The sequence below is a fragment of the Phyllobates terribilis genome, unplaced genomic scaffold (genome assembly GCF_046119375.1).
Source record: "Phyllobates terribilis strain yellow unplaced genomic scaffold, ASM4611937v1 Scaffold_2__4_contigs__length_985480577, whole genome shotgun sequence".
Classification (NCBI taxonomy): domain Eukaryota; kingdom Metazoa; phylum Chordata; class Amphibia; order Anura; family Dendrobatidae; genus Phyllobates; species Phyllobates terribilis.
Window position 1 is genome coordinate 269,721,215 of NW_027362762.1, and position 18,709 is coordinate 269,739,923.

At 46.0% G+C, this 18,709-nt stretch overlaps 1 protein-coding gene across 3 annotated transcripts in view; it reads right to left on the reverse strand.

Moving 5' to 3' along the window:
* RBM26 (RNA binding motif protein 26) overlaps positions 1 to 18,709 on the reverse strand; it is a 109,537-nt gene that overhangs the window by 45,595 nt on the left and 45,233 nt on the right. For 2 of the 3 annotated variants that reach the window (XM_073664088.1, XM_073664089.1), the window contains exons 1-6: positions 15,648 to 15,862; positions 15,134 to 15,280; positions 12,236 to 12,453; positions 5,126 to 5,392; positions 4,430 to 4,672; positions 1,297 to 1,437 (exon numbers count right to left, since the gene is read on the reverse strand). In XM_073664088.1, coding sequence (XP_073520189.1) covers positions 1,297 to 1,437; positions 4,430 to 4,672; positions 5,126 to 5,392; positions 12,236 to 12,453; positions 15,134 to 15,280; positions 15,648 to 15,847 — 1,216 coding nt within the window. In that variant the 5' untranslated portion in view covers positions 15,848 to 15,862. Of the gene's footprint in view, positions 1 to 1,296; positions 1,438 to 4,429; positions 4,673 to 5,125; positions 5,393 to 12,235; positions 12,454 to 15,133; positions 15,281 to 15,647; positions 15,863 to 18,709 lie in introns of those variants that run through there. The other variant, XM_073664090.1, reaches the window with a different exon arrangement.

An 18,709-nucleotide genomic window follows, 5' to 3' on the forward strand; every position in this document is an offset into this window, starting at 1 on the left:
TGTATCCTCACCCATCCCTTGTAGATTGTGAGCCCTCTTGGGCAGGGTCCTCGCTGCTCCTGTACCAGTCGCTGTCACATCGTGTTCAAGATTATTGTAATTGTTCTAGTATTATACCCCTTTTTCACATGTAAAGCGCCATGGAATAAATGGCGCTATAATAATAAATAATAATAATAATAATGATATATCATTCCACAAATAGAAAATACAGAATCCCGCTACTCTTTTTGAAAAAAAAGTTGTAAGTGATCCAAAGCAATCAATCAGTTTTATTAATGTTTCGATCAGAAAAGACCTTCATCAGAATTCTTCAGATCTCTGTAAAGGAGAAAATATATACTGCACAATAGAAAGAGCGAATCCGTCAGAATGAAGAGATGTGCTCAGAAGAAGTTAGGCTAGGCTTGGGGTGAAAAACGGCACCTCCCATAAAAAAGGGACCCTCCCACAATAAATAGTTTGAAAAACAATAATTGACAGGAAAGCTCCAGCTCTCCTGCCCCCCTGAGCAAGCAGAGGGGATAAGAAAGCGGCCAGGCAGGAAGAAGGTTGCAGCTTGGCTTCCAGTGAAGCCTTGACCTATAGTAGTGAGGCCTCCAAGCTAGCAGTACATCCTCAGTGTTGGTGTCGAGACCAAAGGCAGAGAAAAGAACAGACCGGGGACAGGGAGAAGTGTCCAGGGGATATATCCCTGAATGACCAGAAAACCCTCCAAAAGTGGCACAAAAAGTGCAATAAAAAAAAGGGGTCAGCGCTGCAAAAGGGTAGGTGCACGTAAAGATATGGCATACGAAGGAGAACCCTAGAGGAAATGAAGAAGAGGAATAAACCCCCCCGAAAATAGAGGAGGACTAGGGAGCCCCAGTTAAAAAAAACATGCAGAGCAAGGAGGGGGGAATGATAGAAAGGTACTTTTGTTTCCACTTTTTTGGTGGCTTTTCACAATTGTAGGGACGCACCACCTAGTTCGAAAGAAAAAAAAAAAAAAAGCCTCCTACAGGCACTAAACTAAAATTAAGGAGTCTGAGTCGGAGGTTTGGCTTACCAACTCCACAGCCCTGCCATTAATGAAAAATTAGTTAGGCATGACAACTAAATTATTTCATTGCTCATTTTTCAGAGGCTTCTGCAATCAGCAAACACCGCCTTTTCCTTAACAGTAGTGTTGAAATTAATCCACATATGCACACACAGTACCATCTAAAGAAGTGTCGTTTCCAAACAATGTTAAAAGGAAAGTTTAAGCACCCCTTTAGGGTCAAAGCAGAACAGTAACTGTACATGATCATATACCTGAGAAGAGTGATGGTGGAGCAACAGGGGGAGGAGGATGGTGAATGCCAGAAGTCACTACAGTAGGGACAGAGCTTGTGGCAGAATTTGGAGGAGCGTCCATTCCAGCTGGCTGTAAAGGTGGAAGAGGTGGTGGAGGGCCTGCCAAAGATAAAGCAAAAAAAATTATATATGATGCATATACAAAATACAGAAATATATAAGAACAATTGGGGAGTTGCTTTTTTAGCACAATTATACTGCACTTTAAATTTTATTTTCATTTTCCAGTGCATTGAATGGAAAAATGAAGGGTGTCATTCAAAACAATACCTTGTCCCGCAAAAAAACAAGCCCTTATGTTTGTGTGGATGGAAAAATTAAGAATTATGACCCTTTAAAGAAAAAGGGAAAAAAATGGAAAAGCTGGCATGTGTTAATGGCCTTATATTTGTCACCTGACAACATTGTAGGGCAGCCTTGGGGGCTTTATATAGGCCAGGCTGGTAGTCAATGAACCTTGGTGATGGACATTATTGCCATTTATGTTCGCAAAAGGAAATCCCTTTCCTTTGTTTCGTTATTGCTAATGTAAAGGAAGTGTTTTACCATAAAGCGGTGAGCAGGCATCATTATAGAAAGGGCTCAGTATGCCCTGTGAACGCAGACTGAAAACTTAGGTTAGGTATAAAATGATGTCTGTCCTCTTGGCAGCTTCTATTGTAGGTGAGAGTAGATTAGATTGTATGTATCCATGGGCACTACTTGTGGAGACAAACATGGATTAGTCAGGAGGACTACTGATGGGACATGGGCACATACTGTAACGGTATGTCCTGACGATCAGGAGCCGCTGCGGCCCCGATGTTGCTGAATAGTTGCGCGGCTTCTGCCCTCATTAGCACCCGCAATTTTTTTTTTTCACATGCGAACTTTCCTAATTGATGCAAGTCTATAGGGAAAGTACACGTGCGGCCCCGCAACAGAAATTGACATGCTGCGGTCCTGAAAGACACGCCGCATGTCCGTGTGTGATCCACCCACAGGGGCACCGAGACGCGAAGTGGACATGGGATTTCTAGAAATCCCAACCACTATGCTGTAACATCCGGACGCTGCAGGTTTGATGCTGCATAAACACATAGTGGCTCATGATCGTGTGCACATACGCTAAGGCCCACTGCGTCACATCTCACACATCATTGTCTGTAGGAAATTTCTTCCGGGTTCCTGACTGACACATGAGTATAACCAGCTGTGGACAGCAAGCTGGACTGTAAAGTTATTATTAAAAGTAGGATGTCTATATTATTAATATATATTAAATGGTTTGTACGAACTTTATAACTAATCACTTATCTATAGAATAGGGAATAACTCAGACTACTGCGACCCCAACAATCTGAGCGGAGAAGGGTGGAGCATGCGCAGTGTGCACCATTCACTCTCTATGGGACTGCTGGAGGTAGAGCACAGCGCAGTACTCCGTACAGACACGGTCTCTGGATCGGACCCCAAGCAATCACATAGTACAACCCCTTTAACTGGTAATTGCCATTTTTAAATAAGGTAAATCGCTCCAACTAGTAATATGCAGAGGGGCTGATGGGAAAAGTGTAATTTAGGAGGTATCTGGAGCGGAGAAAACTCGCCTGTACAAGGTCAGTAGCAGCTTTAAAACTTTCTTGTTTTATTTTGCTGGGGACTGAACAGTTAAGCAGGAAATGTAAGAGATGGGGGGATGGTTGCAGTATTTCACTACAAGTCTCAGCAAGTGGCCTTGCCATATTAAACATGTAGTTGAGCAGGATGACAACTTACTATTAACAGAAAGGAATGACAGCGAGACTTTCCTTCCTAGTGCCCTCCGATAGTGGGTAACGTATGGGCCGGCAGCTGGGGATACTATCAGGATGTAAGGACACAGGGAGTGACAGTTGCTTGTTGCTAGTGTTACAATATAGTAGGCGGGGCTAGTAACGGGCAAGAACAACATTGACCAATGGGAGAACAGAAAGGATATTTGATGGACAGCTCCTGCAGTTACAGGGAACCTGTCAGCAGGTTTCTGCTGTAGGGGCTGAGACACAGATTGCTGTGATGTGTAACCTATCATTTTTTTATGTTTTGGCACTTATACATAAAAAAAATATTTTTTTTTTGCATTCCTTTATTCTGAGAGTTCTAACTTTATTTTTCGGCTGATGGAGCTGTATAGCGGCTTGTTTTTTGCAGGACAAGATGACCTTTTCACCATTTTTATTTATATTAGTCTTGTTAATCGCATTTTATTCCATTTCTTGTTCAGAGGTATGATGATAAAGCACCGTTTCTTGCTTCGGTTTTTATTTATTTATTTTTTTACCATGTTCACTAAAGGGGTTAACTAGCGGGACAGCTTTATAGGTCAGGTAGTTCCGGACACTCGCAGCTATAAGGTATAGCAGTGCAGGATCACTGCTATACCTTGTAAACTGTCAGCAGTGCAGACAAGTTAATTTGATTGTTCACTGCGCATGATCAAAGTAACTTGCTGGTGTCTGATGACCCAGATGTCGTCATGACAATATCGGGTCACCATGGCAACGATCGGGACCCTGCACTGACAGCACAGGGTCTCTGATCCAAGGTAAGAGGGGCTGTTTTTCCTCTCCCTGCGCCTGAAATGCTGCGCTCAACTTTGATCACAGCATTTCGGGGGTTAATGTGCCGGGACTGGTGCCGGACCGCTCCTGGCACCAAGTGCCGGGTGTCAGCTGTGAGAATCAGCTGACACCTGGCAGTGATTGCGCCTGCACAGCCTGTGTGCGTCCCGATCGCCGGTCAGTTATAGTATGTCTCTGGTCCAATAGGCCCAGGGCACAGGGATGTACTATTACTGACCACATCATAAAGGGGTTAAAAGCCGCTGTCATAGATTGAAAGTGGCATTTAACAGGTTGACAGCCATGGGAGGTGCTCGCTTGTGAACCACCAAAGTCAGGGAACTAGCATATGACTTACCTGTACGTCATATCAGTAAGGGGTTAATGAAATCTAAATGCAAAAATGATTTTAGCTCTAAATACATGCACTTAAGAAAAAAACTATGGTACCCAAAACATGGAGAATCCCTTTGAAACTGTATACTGACTGTGTATAGATTTATGAGTACCTGTAACAGGTGGAAGGCTGGGTGGAAGAGCACCCGGTGGAGGAACTGGTGGCCGTAAATTAACAGGGGGAGGCGGCGTTAAGAGTGGTGGAGGCGGGGGAAGTCCTGGAGGGGGTGGTCCGTCTACAACAGGTGGCTGTGCTGGGAAAGGAAGTATTCCAGGTAGGTTCACATCTTCAACAACTACGGGATCGCTGCCATGATCAAATGGACACAGATCACCTCGCATACAAAATCCTTTCTCTGGAACAACAGACAAAAAAGAAATTAGAAAATTAATGCACACAAATATACATGTTTAAACAGAAAATGTTACAAAATGATAACTTTCTGCTATATCCAGAACTAATCACCTACTCATTAGGGCCAACTTGCATGGACTGGACAGTCTGTGTGTATCCTTAATGTAGTGAGTGAAATGAGCGTCCAATGTTGGAGAATATGGCGCATGCACGGCAGTAAAATGGTCATTCTTGGAGGGACTGGATATAAAGCCCCTTGGACCAGAACACGACAAATGTAGCAGTGGTTGGCAGTCAAAATACACTTCCCTAATTGTGTGCTTTACGACATAATCACATACTGTACTAGTTACCAGCTCAAGAGAAATTACATCAAACTTGCGAGGAAGTTATAAATTGGACGCATTTCACGTTGTATTGTCTGGTATAACAGTTCATAAGCAAAATACTATACCATCATAGTCTCTACAGCGCTTCTTGGGTATGGGCGGTCTTCCAAAATTGCTGTGGTCCACTTGGTCCTCATGGAATTCTGGCCAATTTTCAGAGGAATTATTGCCATGATGCGAAGGGGTGATTACTGTGATGGTGCTACTTAGGGTTGGGACAGGATAATGTGCGGATCCGATGTGAGGCACTGAGGGAACGGAGGAACTGGTCTGGTAATTATCGGAGGGCTCCGGCCGCTCAAGACTGTATTTAGGCTTTCCCAAGTCCTTGTCTTAAAAATAAATAAATAAAATAAAGTAAAATTAAAATGTTATAATAAATCACTGAGTGTTAAAATAAATGTGATTAACTCAGGGGTCAATTAAGTCTAACATAGAAAAAAAAAAAACATAAAAACATTTATTCAATATGTATTAAAAACACGTTACATCACATCCGGTACCCGGCTATCATGATAATAAATCAGGCCTCCTGATGAATCTTATGGGGAAACGTATCACGGCCACATATTTGATAAGTATCTGGACAATTTCCAGTATGTTTTGTGCTCAAAAGGGGTTTGCCCATAAACCAAGTTAATTTTAAAAATTGAACAATACATCTTGCAACAATAATAATTTTCACAATTGGATGCGTTTAAAAAAATATTCCTGTGCTGAGATAATCGCATAAATGTTGTGGACTGTGTAATGGTTGTGTCTGACCATACAGGAACATGGCCTGATCATACCACAGCTCCTGGGCACAGGAGGAAGCAAGAGAGTATACAGACATTACAGCAGGTGATAAAAGCTTGTGAGAAAAAGCATTATCCTGCCTGTTTTTAGAAGATGTTTTACCTCATATTATTTGCAATCCCATGCTGTAATGTCTGTATACTCTTTTGCTTCCTCCCCCCCTGCCCAGGAGATGTGGTATGATCAGACCATGTTCCTGCACGGTCAGACACAGCCATTGCACAGTACACAGCAGGGGCACATTTATAAGATTATCTCAGCACAGGAACATTTTATTTAAACACATCCAATTGTGGAGGTTATTATCATTCCCAGATCTATTGATTAAAATGTACTTTGTTCGTGGAAAACCCCTTTAAGCATTTACATATTAAACATTTCTAATGAAAATCTGGATTGCATAATTTCTATAATACTAGGGACATGGAGGGCATATTAGAGATAGTCGAGGAGCGGGGGCGGTTATTTTTAGGGTGCCAACCTCCGCGGCTAGGTAGGATTCATATAATAGGATTCTAGATAGGGATAATATAGCTCCATGCATTTTTTTATCTGGGGAAGTTTTCTTTCGTATAATATAAGGATAATCCCTTTTTGTTTTTTTTCTGTGTTTGTAGTCCGATCTTTTTAATGCATATCAAATATACAGGTGCATCTGACAAAATTAGATCACCATCAAAAAGTTAATTTATTTCAGTTCTTCAATCCAAAAAGTGAAACTCATATATTATATAGAGTCATTACAAACAGAGTGATCTATTTCAAGTGTTCATTTCTGGTAATGTTGATGATTATGGCTTACAGCCAATGAAAACACAAAAGTCATTATCTCAGTAAATTAAAATAAGTAGGTTAATGGTTAAATTAAAATAATGTAAGTAGGTTGTGGTCAGACAGAGAGAGATGGGAGTTAGAGAGGTTGAATAGGGAACAGAGGCGAGTGAAGATGAGGTCCAGTGTGTGGCCATCTTTGTGAGTGGGGAAAGAAGACCATTGAGCGAGGCCGAAGAAGGAAGAGAGGGATAGAAGCCTAGAGATAGATGAGTGGTAAGTGTCAATTGGGATGTTGAAGTCGCCCATGATGATAGTGGGGATGTCAGCGGAAAGGAAATGAAGCAGCCAGGTGGTGAAGTGGTCAACAAAAGAGGGGGCTGGTCCTGGGGGGGCGGTAAATGACAGCCAGTTGGAGGTTGGAGGGGGAATAGATGCGCACAGAATGCATCTCAAAAGAGGGGAGGGTAACGGAGGGTAGTAGTGAAATTTGGGTGAAGGAGCAGTTGTGTGACAGGAGAAAACCTACTCCTCCACCATGCTTGCTGCTGGGGCGGGTGAGAAAGATGGAGTCCACCATATGAAAGTGCAGCTGGAGTAGCTGTGTCAGATGGGGTGAGCCAGGTTTCAATGATGGAGAGGTAGGAAAGTTTGTTAGTAATGAAAAGATCATGGATGTAGGAGAGTTTGTTGCAAACGGAGTGAGCGTTACATAGAGCTCCTGTTAGTGGGACTGAGGAAGCGGGGACTGGGCGGATAGATATAAGGTTTGAAAGGTTGCGAGAGTTTGTGACAGACCGTGGATAGAAGGCAGAAGTGACTATGGGGATGTGCTGAGGAGGGCCAGGTTTTGGAGAGATATTGCCTGAAGTCAGAAGGAGCAGGGAAAGTGTTAGTAGGTGGGAGCAGGAGAGGGCTTGAGGTGGCTGTCTGTGTTTACAGACACAGGAATGAATATTAAAGAACAATTCTGAGGAGGAGGTGAGATGGAGGGGGAGGATGGAGGGAGAGATGAACAGTTCCTTACTAGGTGTAGGGATAAGGGGGGTTAGTAGAAAGTGGAGGACTATAGGGGAGAGATTGAAAACAAACAAACATTGTTTACTTTGCCTGGGTATCCAGTTTCCTTCGGTTCCTTTCAGGTTCAATTCAGGTCTAATGCTTCAATATGCTACACTCGTATGAATCATACTTGGTGAATTCACACTGGCCAGACTAATTCAGCAGAGTCACTACTCACAATATACAGTGAAGGAAATAATTATTTGATCCCTTGCTGTTTTTGTAAGTTTGCCCACTGACAAAGACATGAACAGTCTATAATTTTAAGGGTAGGTTAATTTTAACATTGCGAGATAGAATATCCAAAACAAAATCAAGAAAATCATATTGTATAAATGAGATATGAGAGATGAGAACAAACCTACTTCTCATCTCTCATATCCTCCCTGTCTCACAACCATAAACAGCTATTCAACACTTTCAATTCTCTCCTCTGTCCCCCAGCACCTCCTTCCTCGCCTCTCATCTCAGCCGAAGACTTTGCCTCATTCTTAAAGCAGAAGATTGACACCATCAGACAAAGCTTTCGCTTTCACAGCCCCTCCTCATATCTACTCAACCCTCCTCCTCCAAAACCAGCTTTTCCACCACTACGGAAGATGAAGTTTTCTCTTTACTCTACAAATCCCACCTCACCACCTGCGAACTTGACCCAATCACGTCCCACCTCATCCCTAACCTCACCAGTCTTCATCCCAACCCTAACCCACCTTTTCAACCTGTCAATAACAACTGGTGTCTTCCCCTCATGCACCAAACATGCCTTGATCACACCCATTCTCAAAAAGCCCTCCCTTTGACCCATCCTCTCTGACTAGCTATCGCCCCATATCACTTCTCCCCTATGCCTCAAAACTACTGGAACAACACTTCAACCTCGAACTGTCCTCCCACCTGTTTTGACTGCTTACAATCTGGCTTCCGACAGCATCACTCCACAGAAACTGCCCTGACTAAAGTCACCAACAACCTACTAACTGCCAAGTCCAAGCAACACTACTCTGTCCTCCTCCTAGACCTGTCATGTGCCTTTGACACAGTGGACCATTCCCTCTTACTAGAGACTCTCTCATCGCTCGGCATCACAGACTTGGCCCTATCTTGGATCTCTTCATACCTAACAGACAGGACATTCAGTGTCTCCCACTTACACACCATTTCCTCATCTCGCCCCGTCTGTCAATGTCCCCCAAGGTTCAGTACTAGGACCCCTGCTCTACTCAATCTACACCTTCGGCCTCAGACAGCTCATAGAGTCTCACGACTTTCACTATCACCTCTATGCTGATGACACACAGATCTACCTCTCTGGACCCGATATCACCTCCTTACTAACCAGAAACCCACAATGCCTGTCCGCTATTTCATCCTTCTTCTCTGAAAGATTTCTAAATATTAACATGGATAAAACCGAATTCATCATCTTTCCACCGTATATCTCACTCACCCCCCCTTCCCATCTGACCTATCCATTATAGTCAATGGCTGCTCACTCTCCCCAGTCCCGCAAGCTCGCTGCCTCGGGGTAACCCTGGACTCTATCTAAGATCTCCTTCAAACCAAATATCCAAGCCCTTTCCACTTCCTGCTGACTCCAGCTCAAAAAAATCTCTCGCACATCCGCATCCGCACATTCCTCAACCACGAATCTGCAAAAACACTAGTGCATGCCCTTATCATCTCCCGCCTCGACCTGCAACCTCCTGCTCTGTGGCCTCCTCTCTAACACTCTCGAACCCCTCCGAACTAGCCTAAACTCTGCTGCTCGACTAATCCACCTGTCCCCCCGCTATTCCCCAGCCTCTCCTCTCTGTCAATCCCTTCACTAGCTCCCCATTACCCAGAGACTCCAGTTCAAAACCCTAACCATGGCATACAAAGCCATCCACAACCTGTCTCCTCCATACATCAGTCTCCCGGTACTAACCTGCACGCAGCCTCCGATCCTCACAAGATCTCCTTCTCTACTCACCTCTTAACTCCTCTTTCCACAACCGCATATAAGATTTCTCCCGTGTATCCCCCTACTCTGGAACTCTCTACCCCAACACAGACTCTCGCCTACCGTGGAAACCTTCAAATGGAACTTGAAGACCTACCTCTTCCGACAAGCCTACAACCTGCAGCAACCCCTCGCTCCACCATAGCGCTGCATGCCCAGCTCTATCCTCACCTACTGTATCCTCACCCATCCCTTGTAGATTGTGAGCCCTCGAGGGCAGGGTCCTCTCTCCTCCTGTACCAGTCGCTGACTTGTATTGTTCAAAATTATTGTAATTGCTTGTGCTTTGTATACCTCTTTCACATGTAAAGCACCATGGAATAAATGGCGCTATAATAATAAATAACAATCAACAAAAAACACCTGCAAAGGCTTCCTAAGCATTTAAAAAGGTCCCTTAGTCTATTTCAGTAGGCTCCACAATCATGGGGAAGACTGCTGACTTGACAGATGTCCAGAAGGCAGTCATTGACACACTCCACAAGGTCCCAGAGTTCCAATTTTCATTTGGAAATTAAGGTCCCAGAGTCTGGAAGAAAAGTGGAGAGGCCACAATCCAAGCTGCTTGAGGTCTAGTGTGAAGTTTATACAATCAGTGATGGTTTGGGGAGCCACGTCATCTGCTGGTGTAGGTCCACTGTGTTTCATCAAGACCAAAGTCAGCTCAGCCGTCTACCAGGAAATTATAGAGCACTTCATGCTTCCCTCTGCCGACAAGCTTTTTGGAGATGGAAATTTCATTCTCCAGCAGGACTTGGCACCTGTCCACACTGCCAAAAGTACTAATACCCGATTTAAAAAAAAACAGTATCAGTATGCTTGATTGGCCAGCAAACTCGCCTGACCTTAACCCCATAGAGAATATATGGGGTATTGTCAAGAGGAAGATGAGAGACACCAGATCCAACAATGCAGACGAGTTGAAGGCTGCTATCAAACCAACCTGGGCTTCCATAACACCTCAGCAGTGCCACAGGCTGATCGCCTCCATGCCACGCCGCATTGATGCAGTAATTGATGCAAAAGGAGCCCGACAAAGTATTGAGCGCATTTACTGAACACACATTTCAGTAGGCCAACATTTCAGATTTTAAAAACATTTTTCAAGCAGTTATAAAGTATTCTAATTTACTGAGATGACTTTCGCGTTTTCATTGGCTGTAAGCCATAATCATCAACATTAAAAGAAATAAACACTTGAAATAGATCACTCTGTAATGACTATATAATATATGAGTTTCACTTTTTGTATTGAAGAACTGAAATAAATTAACTTTTTGATGATATTCTAATTTAGGGAGATGAACCTGTATGTTTTATGAGGGGTTTCCTATGTTAATACAATACATCACAAGCCAGAGCGAAAAAAAAACACCACAAGTTCATACTAGAACAAACAAATGGCCGATATCTATGGTTCCAGATTTTTCATTGCATCCTGTAGCCACAGAGAAAAGCCACCAACACAGACCTACTGTGTCTCAGACTCTCATTATGTATAACAGTAATCTCTGCATTAATCTCAGACAAGCGGAAATCCCTCAATTGCTGGACAATCTGGTGATCAGAAAACCCCTTTAACCAACTGTAAGTTTAAAAAAGTTGTCCGGTCTAAGACTATAAGTCTGCAGTCACTCTATTTGACTGCAGACCTGTGAATCCCCCAGTGCACGCAGTGAGGATTCTCTGGTGCTGGCAGCAGGCTGCTCAAATTCCAACTAGACTTTATCTGGCCTTGTTCAATTCACTTCCATTTAGGGGGTATTCCCATCTCCAAGATCCTATCCCAATATGTAGTAAGTGTAATAATAATAATAATAATAATAATAATAATAATAATAATAATAATAATAATATTAGAAAATACCTCCAGTTAGAACTGTAGTATAGTTCTTCTGATTCACTATGTCGCTTATCCCATGTGCAGGGCAGTGCAGTAGCTTAGCTATCCATGGTTACAGCCACTATATCAGTGGTCATAATACTACAGTTCTAATTGGGGGTATTTGCTAATATTATAATGCCTACTACATATTGGGATAGGATCTTGGAGATAATACCTTTCTAAGCAAGGGCAGATTCAGTCTAGTCGACATGTGACCCTTTGTATGCAAACCGCATATTTGTGGTTTTGCGCCCACCGCTGGCACCAGAGAATCCTGACAGTGTGCGACGTGAGGATTCACGAGCCTGCAGGCCCATAGACCGGACAACTTTAGAGCGAAAGTGTGCATGACTTTTACATAACTCTACTTTAGGAACAAAGTATCAAAAATTCAGATCTTATGATACGAAGCTCTGACCTCTGGTCTCAGGTGTCAGCAATGTTCTCCTTATTGCTGGGGCTATTGGCAGACATTGTACCTGTAGCTGACAATTACTGGGGACTCACAAGAAGGTGTACAATAATAACTGATGTTCATAGATTATACAATTGCTTAGTAAAATACTTGTAAAAAGCTTGGGTTTCATAGAGAATTGTCCAGTTACTATGCAAACACAAAATGTATGCTCTGTTTTAGCACTTGTACCCTTCACTCACCTCTGCTCCTAGTCCTACTCCTTGATCTGCTCCGGCTTCTATCCCTGTCTCGATCACGCTGCCTTTCTTTACTCCAACTGCGACTACGACTTCTGCTGTAACTGCGACTTCTCCCCCTCCGTCTGTTGTACCTATCCCTGTAGGAGTCTCGCCGGGGCAGGGGACGCTCATGCTCCCTTTTGCGAGAGCGGTCATCTTTCTTTCGGTCGTCTCTACTCCTAGGGTAAAGATTAGTGAAACACACATGATACAATGAAATGTAAATGCATGAAGGTTATATTTTACCTCATTGAATTTTAGCTTGCTCTATTTTTTACCCACATCTCAGCCGATCCCTTAGAGGTAGTCTATCAGGTGAGAATGACTGTTCACACCAAGTACAGGAGCTCGGCGCAGCCGTGGTATGGCCGAACATTTAAGTGCCTATATACACATGTGGTCAAAATTGTTGGTACCCCTCGTTTAATGAAAGAAAAACCCACAATGGTCACAGAAATAACTTGAATCTGACAAAAGTAATAATAAATTAAAAATCTATGAAAATGAACAACTGAAAGTCAGTCATTGCTTTTCTGCTTCCACAGAATTTAAAAAAAAATTAAACTCATGAAATAGGCCTGGACAGAAATGATGGTACCCTGAAAATAATATAAAAAAAGGGACATGTTAAATCAAGTTGTGTCCACTAATTAGCATCACAGGTGTCTACAATCTTGTAATCAGTCAGTGGGCCTGTATATAGGGCTACAGATACTCACTGTGCTATTTGGTGACATGGTGTGTACCACACTCAACATGGACCAGAGGAAGCAAAGGAAAGAGTTGTCTCAGGAGGTTAGAAAGAAAATTATAGACAAGCATGTTAAAGGTAAAGGTTATAAGACCATCTACAAGCAGCTTTATGTTCCTGTGACTACAGTTGCACATATTATTCAGAAATATAAGATCCATGGGACTGTAGCTAACCTCCTTGGACATGGCCGCAGGAGGAAAATTGATAACAAATCAAAGAGATGGAATAATACGAATAGTAACAAAAGAGCCCAGGATAACTTCTAAAGAGATTCAAGGTGAAGTTCAAGCTCAAGGAACATCAGTGTCAGATCGCACCATCCGTCGTTGTTTGATCCAATGTGGACTTCATGGGAGACGACCAAGGAGAACACCATTGTTGAAAAAAAATCATAAAAAAGCCAGACTGGAATTTGCCAAACTGCATGTTGACAAGCCACAAAGCTTCTGGGAGAATGTCCTATGGACAGATGAGACAAAAATGGAAGTTTTTGGCAAGGCACATCAGCTCTACGTTCACAGATGGAAAAATGAAGCACATCAAGAAAAGAACACTGTCCCTACTGTGAAACATGGAGGAAGCTCTGTTATGTTCTGGGGCTGCTTTGCTGCATCTGTCACAGGGTGTCTTAAATCAGTGCAGGGTACAATGAAATCTCAAGACTATCAAGGGATTCTAGAGAGAAATGTGCTGCCCAGTGTCAGAAAGCTTGGTCTCAGTCGCAGGTCATGGGTCTTGCAACAGGATAATGACCCAAAACACACAGCTAAAAACACCCAAGAATGGCTAAGAGGAAAACATTGGACTATTCTGAAGTGGCCTTCTATGAGCCCTGACCTAAATCCTATTGAACATCTTTGGAAAGAGCTGAAACATGCCGTCTGGAAAAGGCAACCTTCAAACACAAGACAACTGGAGCAGTTTGCTCATGAGGAGTGGGCCAAAATACCTGCCGAGAGGTGCAGAAGTCTCATTGACAGTTACAGGAATCGTTTGATTGCAGTGATTGCCTCAAAAGGTTGTTCAACAAAATATTAAGTTAAGGGTACCATCATTTCTATCCAGGCCTGTTTCATGAGTTTAATTTATTTTTAAATTCTGTGGAAGCAGAAAAGTAATGTCTGACTTTCATTTTTTCATTATCATAGATTTTTAATTTATTATTACTTTTGTCAGATTCAAGTTATTTCTGTGACCACTGTGGGTTTTTCTTTCAATAAACGAGGGGTACCAACAATTTTGACCACGTGTGTAAAACCAGAGCTATCAAAGAAGAGAAGAATGGGAACATGCACTTAAATATTTTCCCACACTAGGGGTACACGGACCGCCTGTACTTTGTCAGACCAGAATGACTGTTGAAACCGACTCCCTTTAAATAGGATCTGATCTGCATTACCCAGCAGTTGCCACTACACAGTAAATGAAGCTATGCTGTTCAGGTCCATTCAATGTTGACAACCAGCAGCCAAAAGTAAGATCAGCTGATCGGTGAAGGTGGCGGGTGTTGAATCCCCACCAATCTGATGTTGATGACGTATCCTACAAACAAATCCCAATGTCAAATGCCCAGACAACCCTTTTAAACATAAAAGCTGAAGAGCATTACTATAAGACTATGTTCACACGTTGTGTTTTTGCTGCTTTTTTTGCAAATTTTAAGCTGTGTTTTACAGTATCAGCAAAGCTATGAGATTTCAGAAATCTCAGGCACATACATTGGTTTTTTTTTCCTGACTGAATTGGAAAACTGCTGCGTTTTTGCAAACTGCAGTATGTCACTACTTTCAGCGTTTTTTCACTCATAGAAAGCAATGGGTAAGTGCAAATACACAAAAAAAAACAGGAAACTGCATTATGTTTTTTTTTGGGGGACACTAAAGACACAAAGGTACCTGACAAAATTCGCAGAAAAATCAGATTTTTGTAATCAGTTTCTTTACTGCCAAGAAAGCAGGTTATGCCTGCAGAAAAAAACGCAGCAAAAACGCAATGTGTGACCATAGCCTAAGTGTCATCAAATTGCCCATTGGTAAAATTCTGGTAATAGGAAACCCAAATTTAGCTTTCAAACAGAAGTGTACATGAGACGTCCGTCTACTTACCGTGCATTCTTTGTACTCTGCACTTTGCTTCCACTCAGACGGCCGGATGTAGTATCGACATCTGGTCTCTGTTCCTGGCCTCCTGACCGAAAAGATGTAACCGACGTGCTCTCCCTGTCAGAGTTACTCCGCTTTCTGTTATTTTCCCTGTTTAGTGACATCACAAAAGTAAGTATAAAAAACGCAGAGAGGAAAAAAGCAAAACCAAACAGCAGCTCAATAATTTATTTTTTTTATTAAGAGAAATTTTTCAGTCCATATTTGTAGGAGGAGAATCGGCTACACAGTGTGGGCACCACACAGCAGTCACTATCTGGTGCTTACAAAACTCCAGACTCATTTTTACGAGTATCTTTTTATGGCTGAATTCTATATAAATGGACCTTACCTCCAATTCATTGCAAATTACCCATATCCACAATAAGAGTTATATAACCATACACAATTGTGTAAGCCAAATCTCGTCATTTTACTACAAAAATTTACAAACTGTAAGGGGAAAAAGGGCAATTACTTATTTTCTCTGTGTCGTGTGGTTGATGGCTGCGGACTATGATTTACTCTTCTTAAAGCTTTTTTTTCTTTTTCATCATCATTGGGTACCTGAGATAAAAGATACATTGGTAAATAAGCAGTGAAAACTTTAAGCTCCACCATAAACATAAGATAAATGAAGTCCAAAGGCTGATCAACTACTTCCCTCAACCACCCCATTTATAGGGACACTCCGCACGACCGAGCACCCCTGAGTTCTCTATGAGAGAGCCTCCGCCAGGCTCCTCTTCTCCCCCCGCCCCAGGCTTCTCTGCTCTCCCCCCTCCCACACCCGCCCAGGCTCCTCTGCTCTCCCCCTCCCACACCCAGGCGCCTCTTCTCTCGACTACCACATTTATAGGAACACTCTACTCAACCCCCCCCCCCACCAACCCACACACACGATCCTCTGCACTCGCCCACCCCACACACACGATCCTCTGCACTCGCCCGCCCCACACACACACACACACACGATCCTCTGCACTCGCCCGCCCCACACACACACACACGATCCTCTGCACTCGCCCGCCCACCCCACACACACACACACGATCCTCTGCACTCGCCCGCCACACACACACACACACACACACACACACACGATCCTCTGCACTCGCCCCCCCCCACACACACGATCCTCTGCACTCGCCCCCCCCACACACACGATCCTCTGCACTCGCCCCCCCCCACACACACGATCCTCTGCACTCGCCCCCCCCACACACACGATCCTCTGCACTCGCCCCCCCCACACACACACGATCCTCTGCACTCGCCCCCCCACACACACACGATCCTCTGCACTCGCCCCCCCCACACACACACGATCCTCTGCACTCGCCCCCCCCCACACACACGATCCTCTGCACTCGCCCCCCCCCCACACACACGATCCTCTGCACTCGCCCCCCCCCCACACACACGATCCTCTGCACTCGCCCCCCCCCACACACACGATCCTCTGCACTCGCCCCCCCCCACACACACGATCCTCTGCACTCGCCCCACCCCACACACACGATCCTCTGCACTCGCCCCACCCCACACACACGATCCTCTGCACTCGCCCCACCCCACACACACGATCCTCTGCACTCGCCCCCCACACACACGATCCTCTGCACTCGCCCCCCACACACACGATCCTCTGCACTCGCAACCCACACACACGATCCTCTGCACTCGCCCCCCACACACACGATCCTCTGCACTCGCCCCCCACACACACGATCCTCTGCACTCGCAACCCACACACACGATCCTCTGCACTCGCCCCCCACACACACGATCCTCTGCACTCGCCCCCACACACACGATCCTCTGCACTCGCCCCCACACACACGATCCTCTGCACTCGCCCCCCACACACACGATCCTCTGCACTCGCCCCCACACACACGATCCTCTGCACTCGCCCCCCACACACACGATCCTCTGCACTCGCCCCCCACACACACGATCCTCTGCACTCGCCCCCCCTCACACACACGATCCTCTGCACTCGCCCCCCCTTCACACACACACACACTATCCTCTGCACTCGCCCCCCCCACACACACGATCCTCTGCACTCGCCCCCCTCACACACACACGATCCTCTGCACTCGCCCCCCCCCTCACACACACACACGATCCTCTGCACTCGCCCCCCCTCACACACACGATCCTCTGCACTCGCCCCTCCACACACGATCCTCTGCACTCGCCCCCCCCTCACACACACACTATCCTCTGCACTCGCCCCCCCCTCACACACACACTATCCTCTGCACTCGCCCCCCCCTCACACACACACGATCCTCTGCACTCGCCCACCCCACACACACGATCCTCTGCACTCGCCCGCCCCACACACACACACACACGATCCTCTGCACTCGCCCGCCCCACACACACAAACACGATCCTCTGCACTCGCCCGCCCACCCCACACACACACACACGATCCTCTGCACTCGCCCGCCACACACACACACACACACACACACGATCCTCTGCACTCGCCCGCCCCACACACACACACGATCCTCTGCACTCGCCCCCCCCCACACACACGATCCTCTGCACTCGCCCCCCCACACACACGATCCTCTGCACTCGCCCCCCCCACACACACGATCCTCTGCACTCGCCCCCCCCCACACACACGATCCTCTGCACTCGCCCCCCCACACACACACGATCCTCTGCACTCGCCCCCCCACACACACACGATCCTCTGCACTCGCCCCCCCCACACACACACGATCCTCTGCACTCGCCCCCCCCACACACACACGATCCTCTGCACTCGCCCCCCCCACACACACGATCCTCTGCACTCGCCCCCCCCACACACACGATCCTCTGCACTCGCCCCCCCCCACACACACGATCCTCTGCACTCGCCCCCCCCCACACACACGATCCTCTGCACTCGCCCCCCCCCACACACACGATCCTCTGCACTCGCCCCCACCCCACACACACGATCCTCTGCACTCGCCCCCCCCCACACACACGATCCTCTGCACTCGCCCCCCCCCACACACACGATCCTCTGCACTCGCCCCCCCCCACACACACGATCCTCTGCACTCGCCCCCCACACACACGATCCTCTGCACTCGCCCCCCACACACACGATCCTCTGCACTCGCCCCCCACACACACGATCCTCTGCACTCGCCCCCCACACACACGATCCTCTGCACTCGCCCCCCACACACACGATCCTCTGCACTCGCCCCCCACACACACGATCCTCTGCACTCGCCCCCCACACACACGATCCTCTGCACTCGCAACCCACACACACGATCCTCTGCACTCGCCCCCACACACACGATCCTCTGCACTCGCCCCCCACACACACGATCCTCTGCACTCGCCCCCCACACACACGATCCTCTGCACTCGCCCCCCACACACACGATCCTCTGCACTCGCCCCCACACACACGATCCTCTGCACTCGCCCCCCACACACACGATCCTCTGCACTTGCCCCCCACACACACACGATCCTCTGCACTCGCCCCCCCTTCACACACACACACAC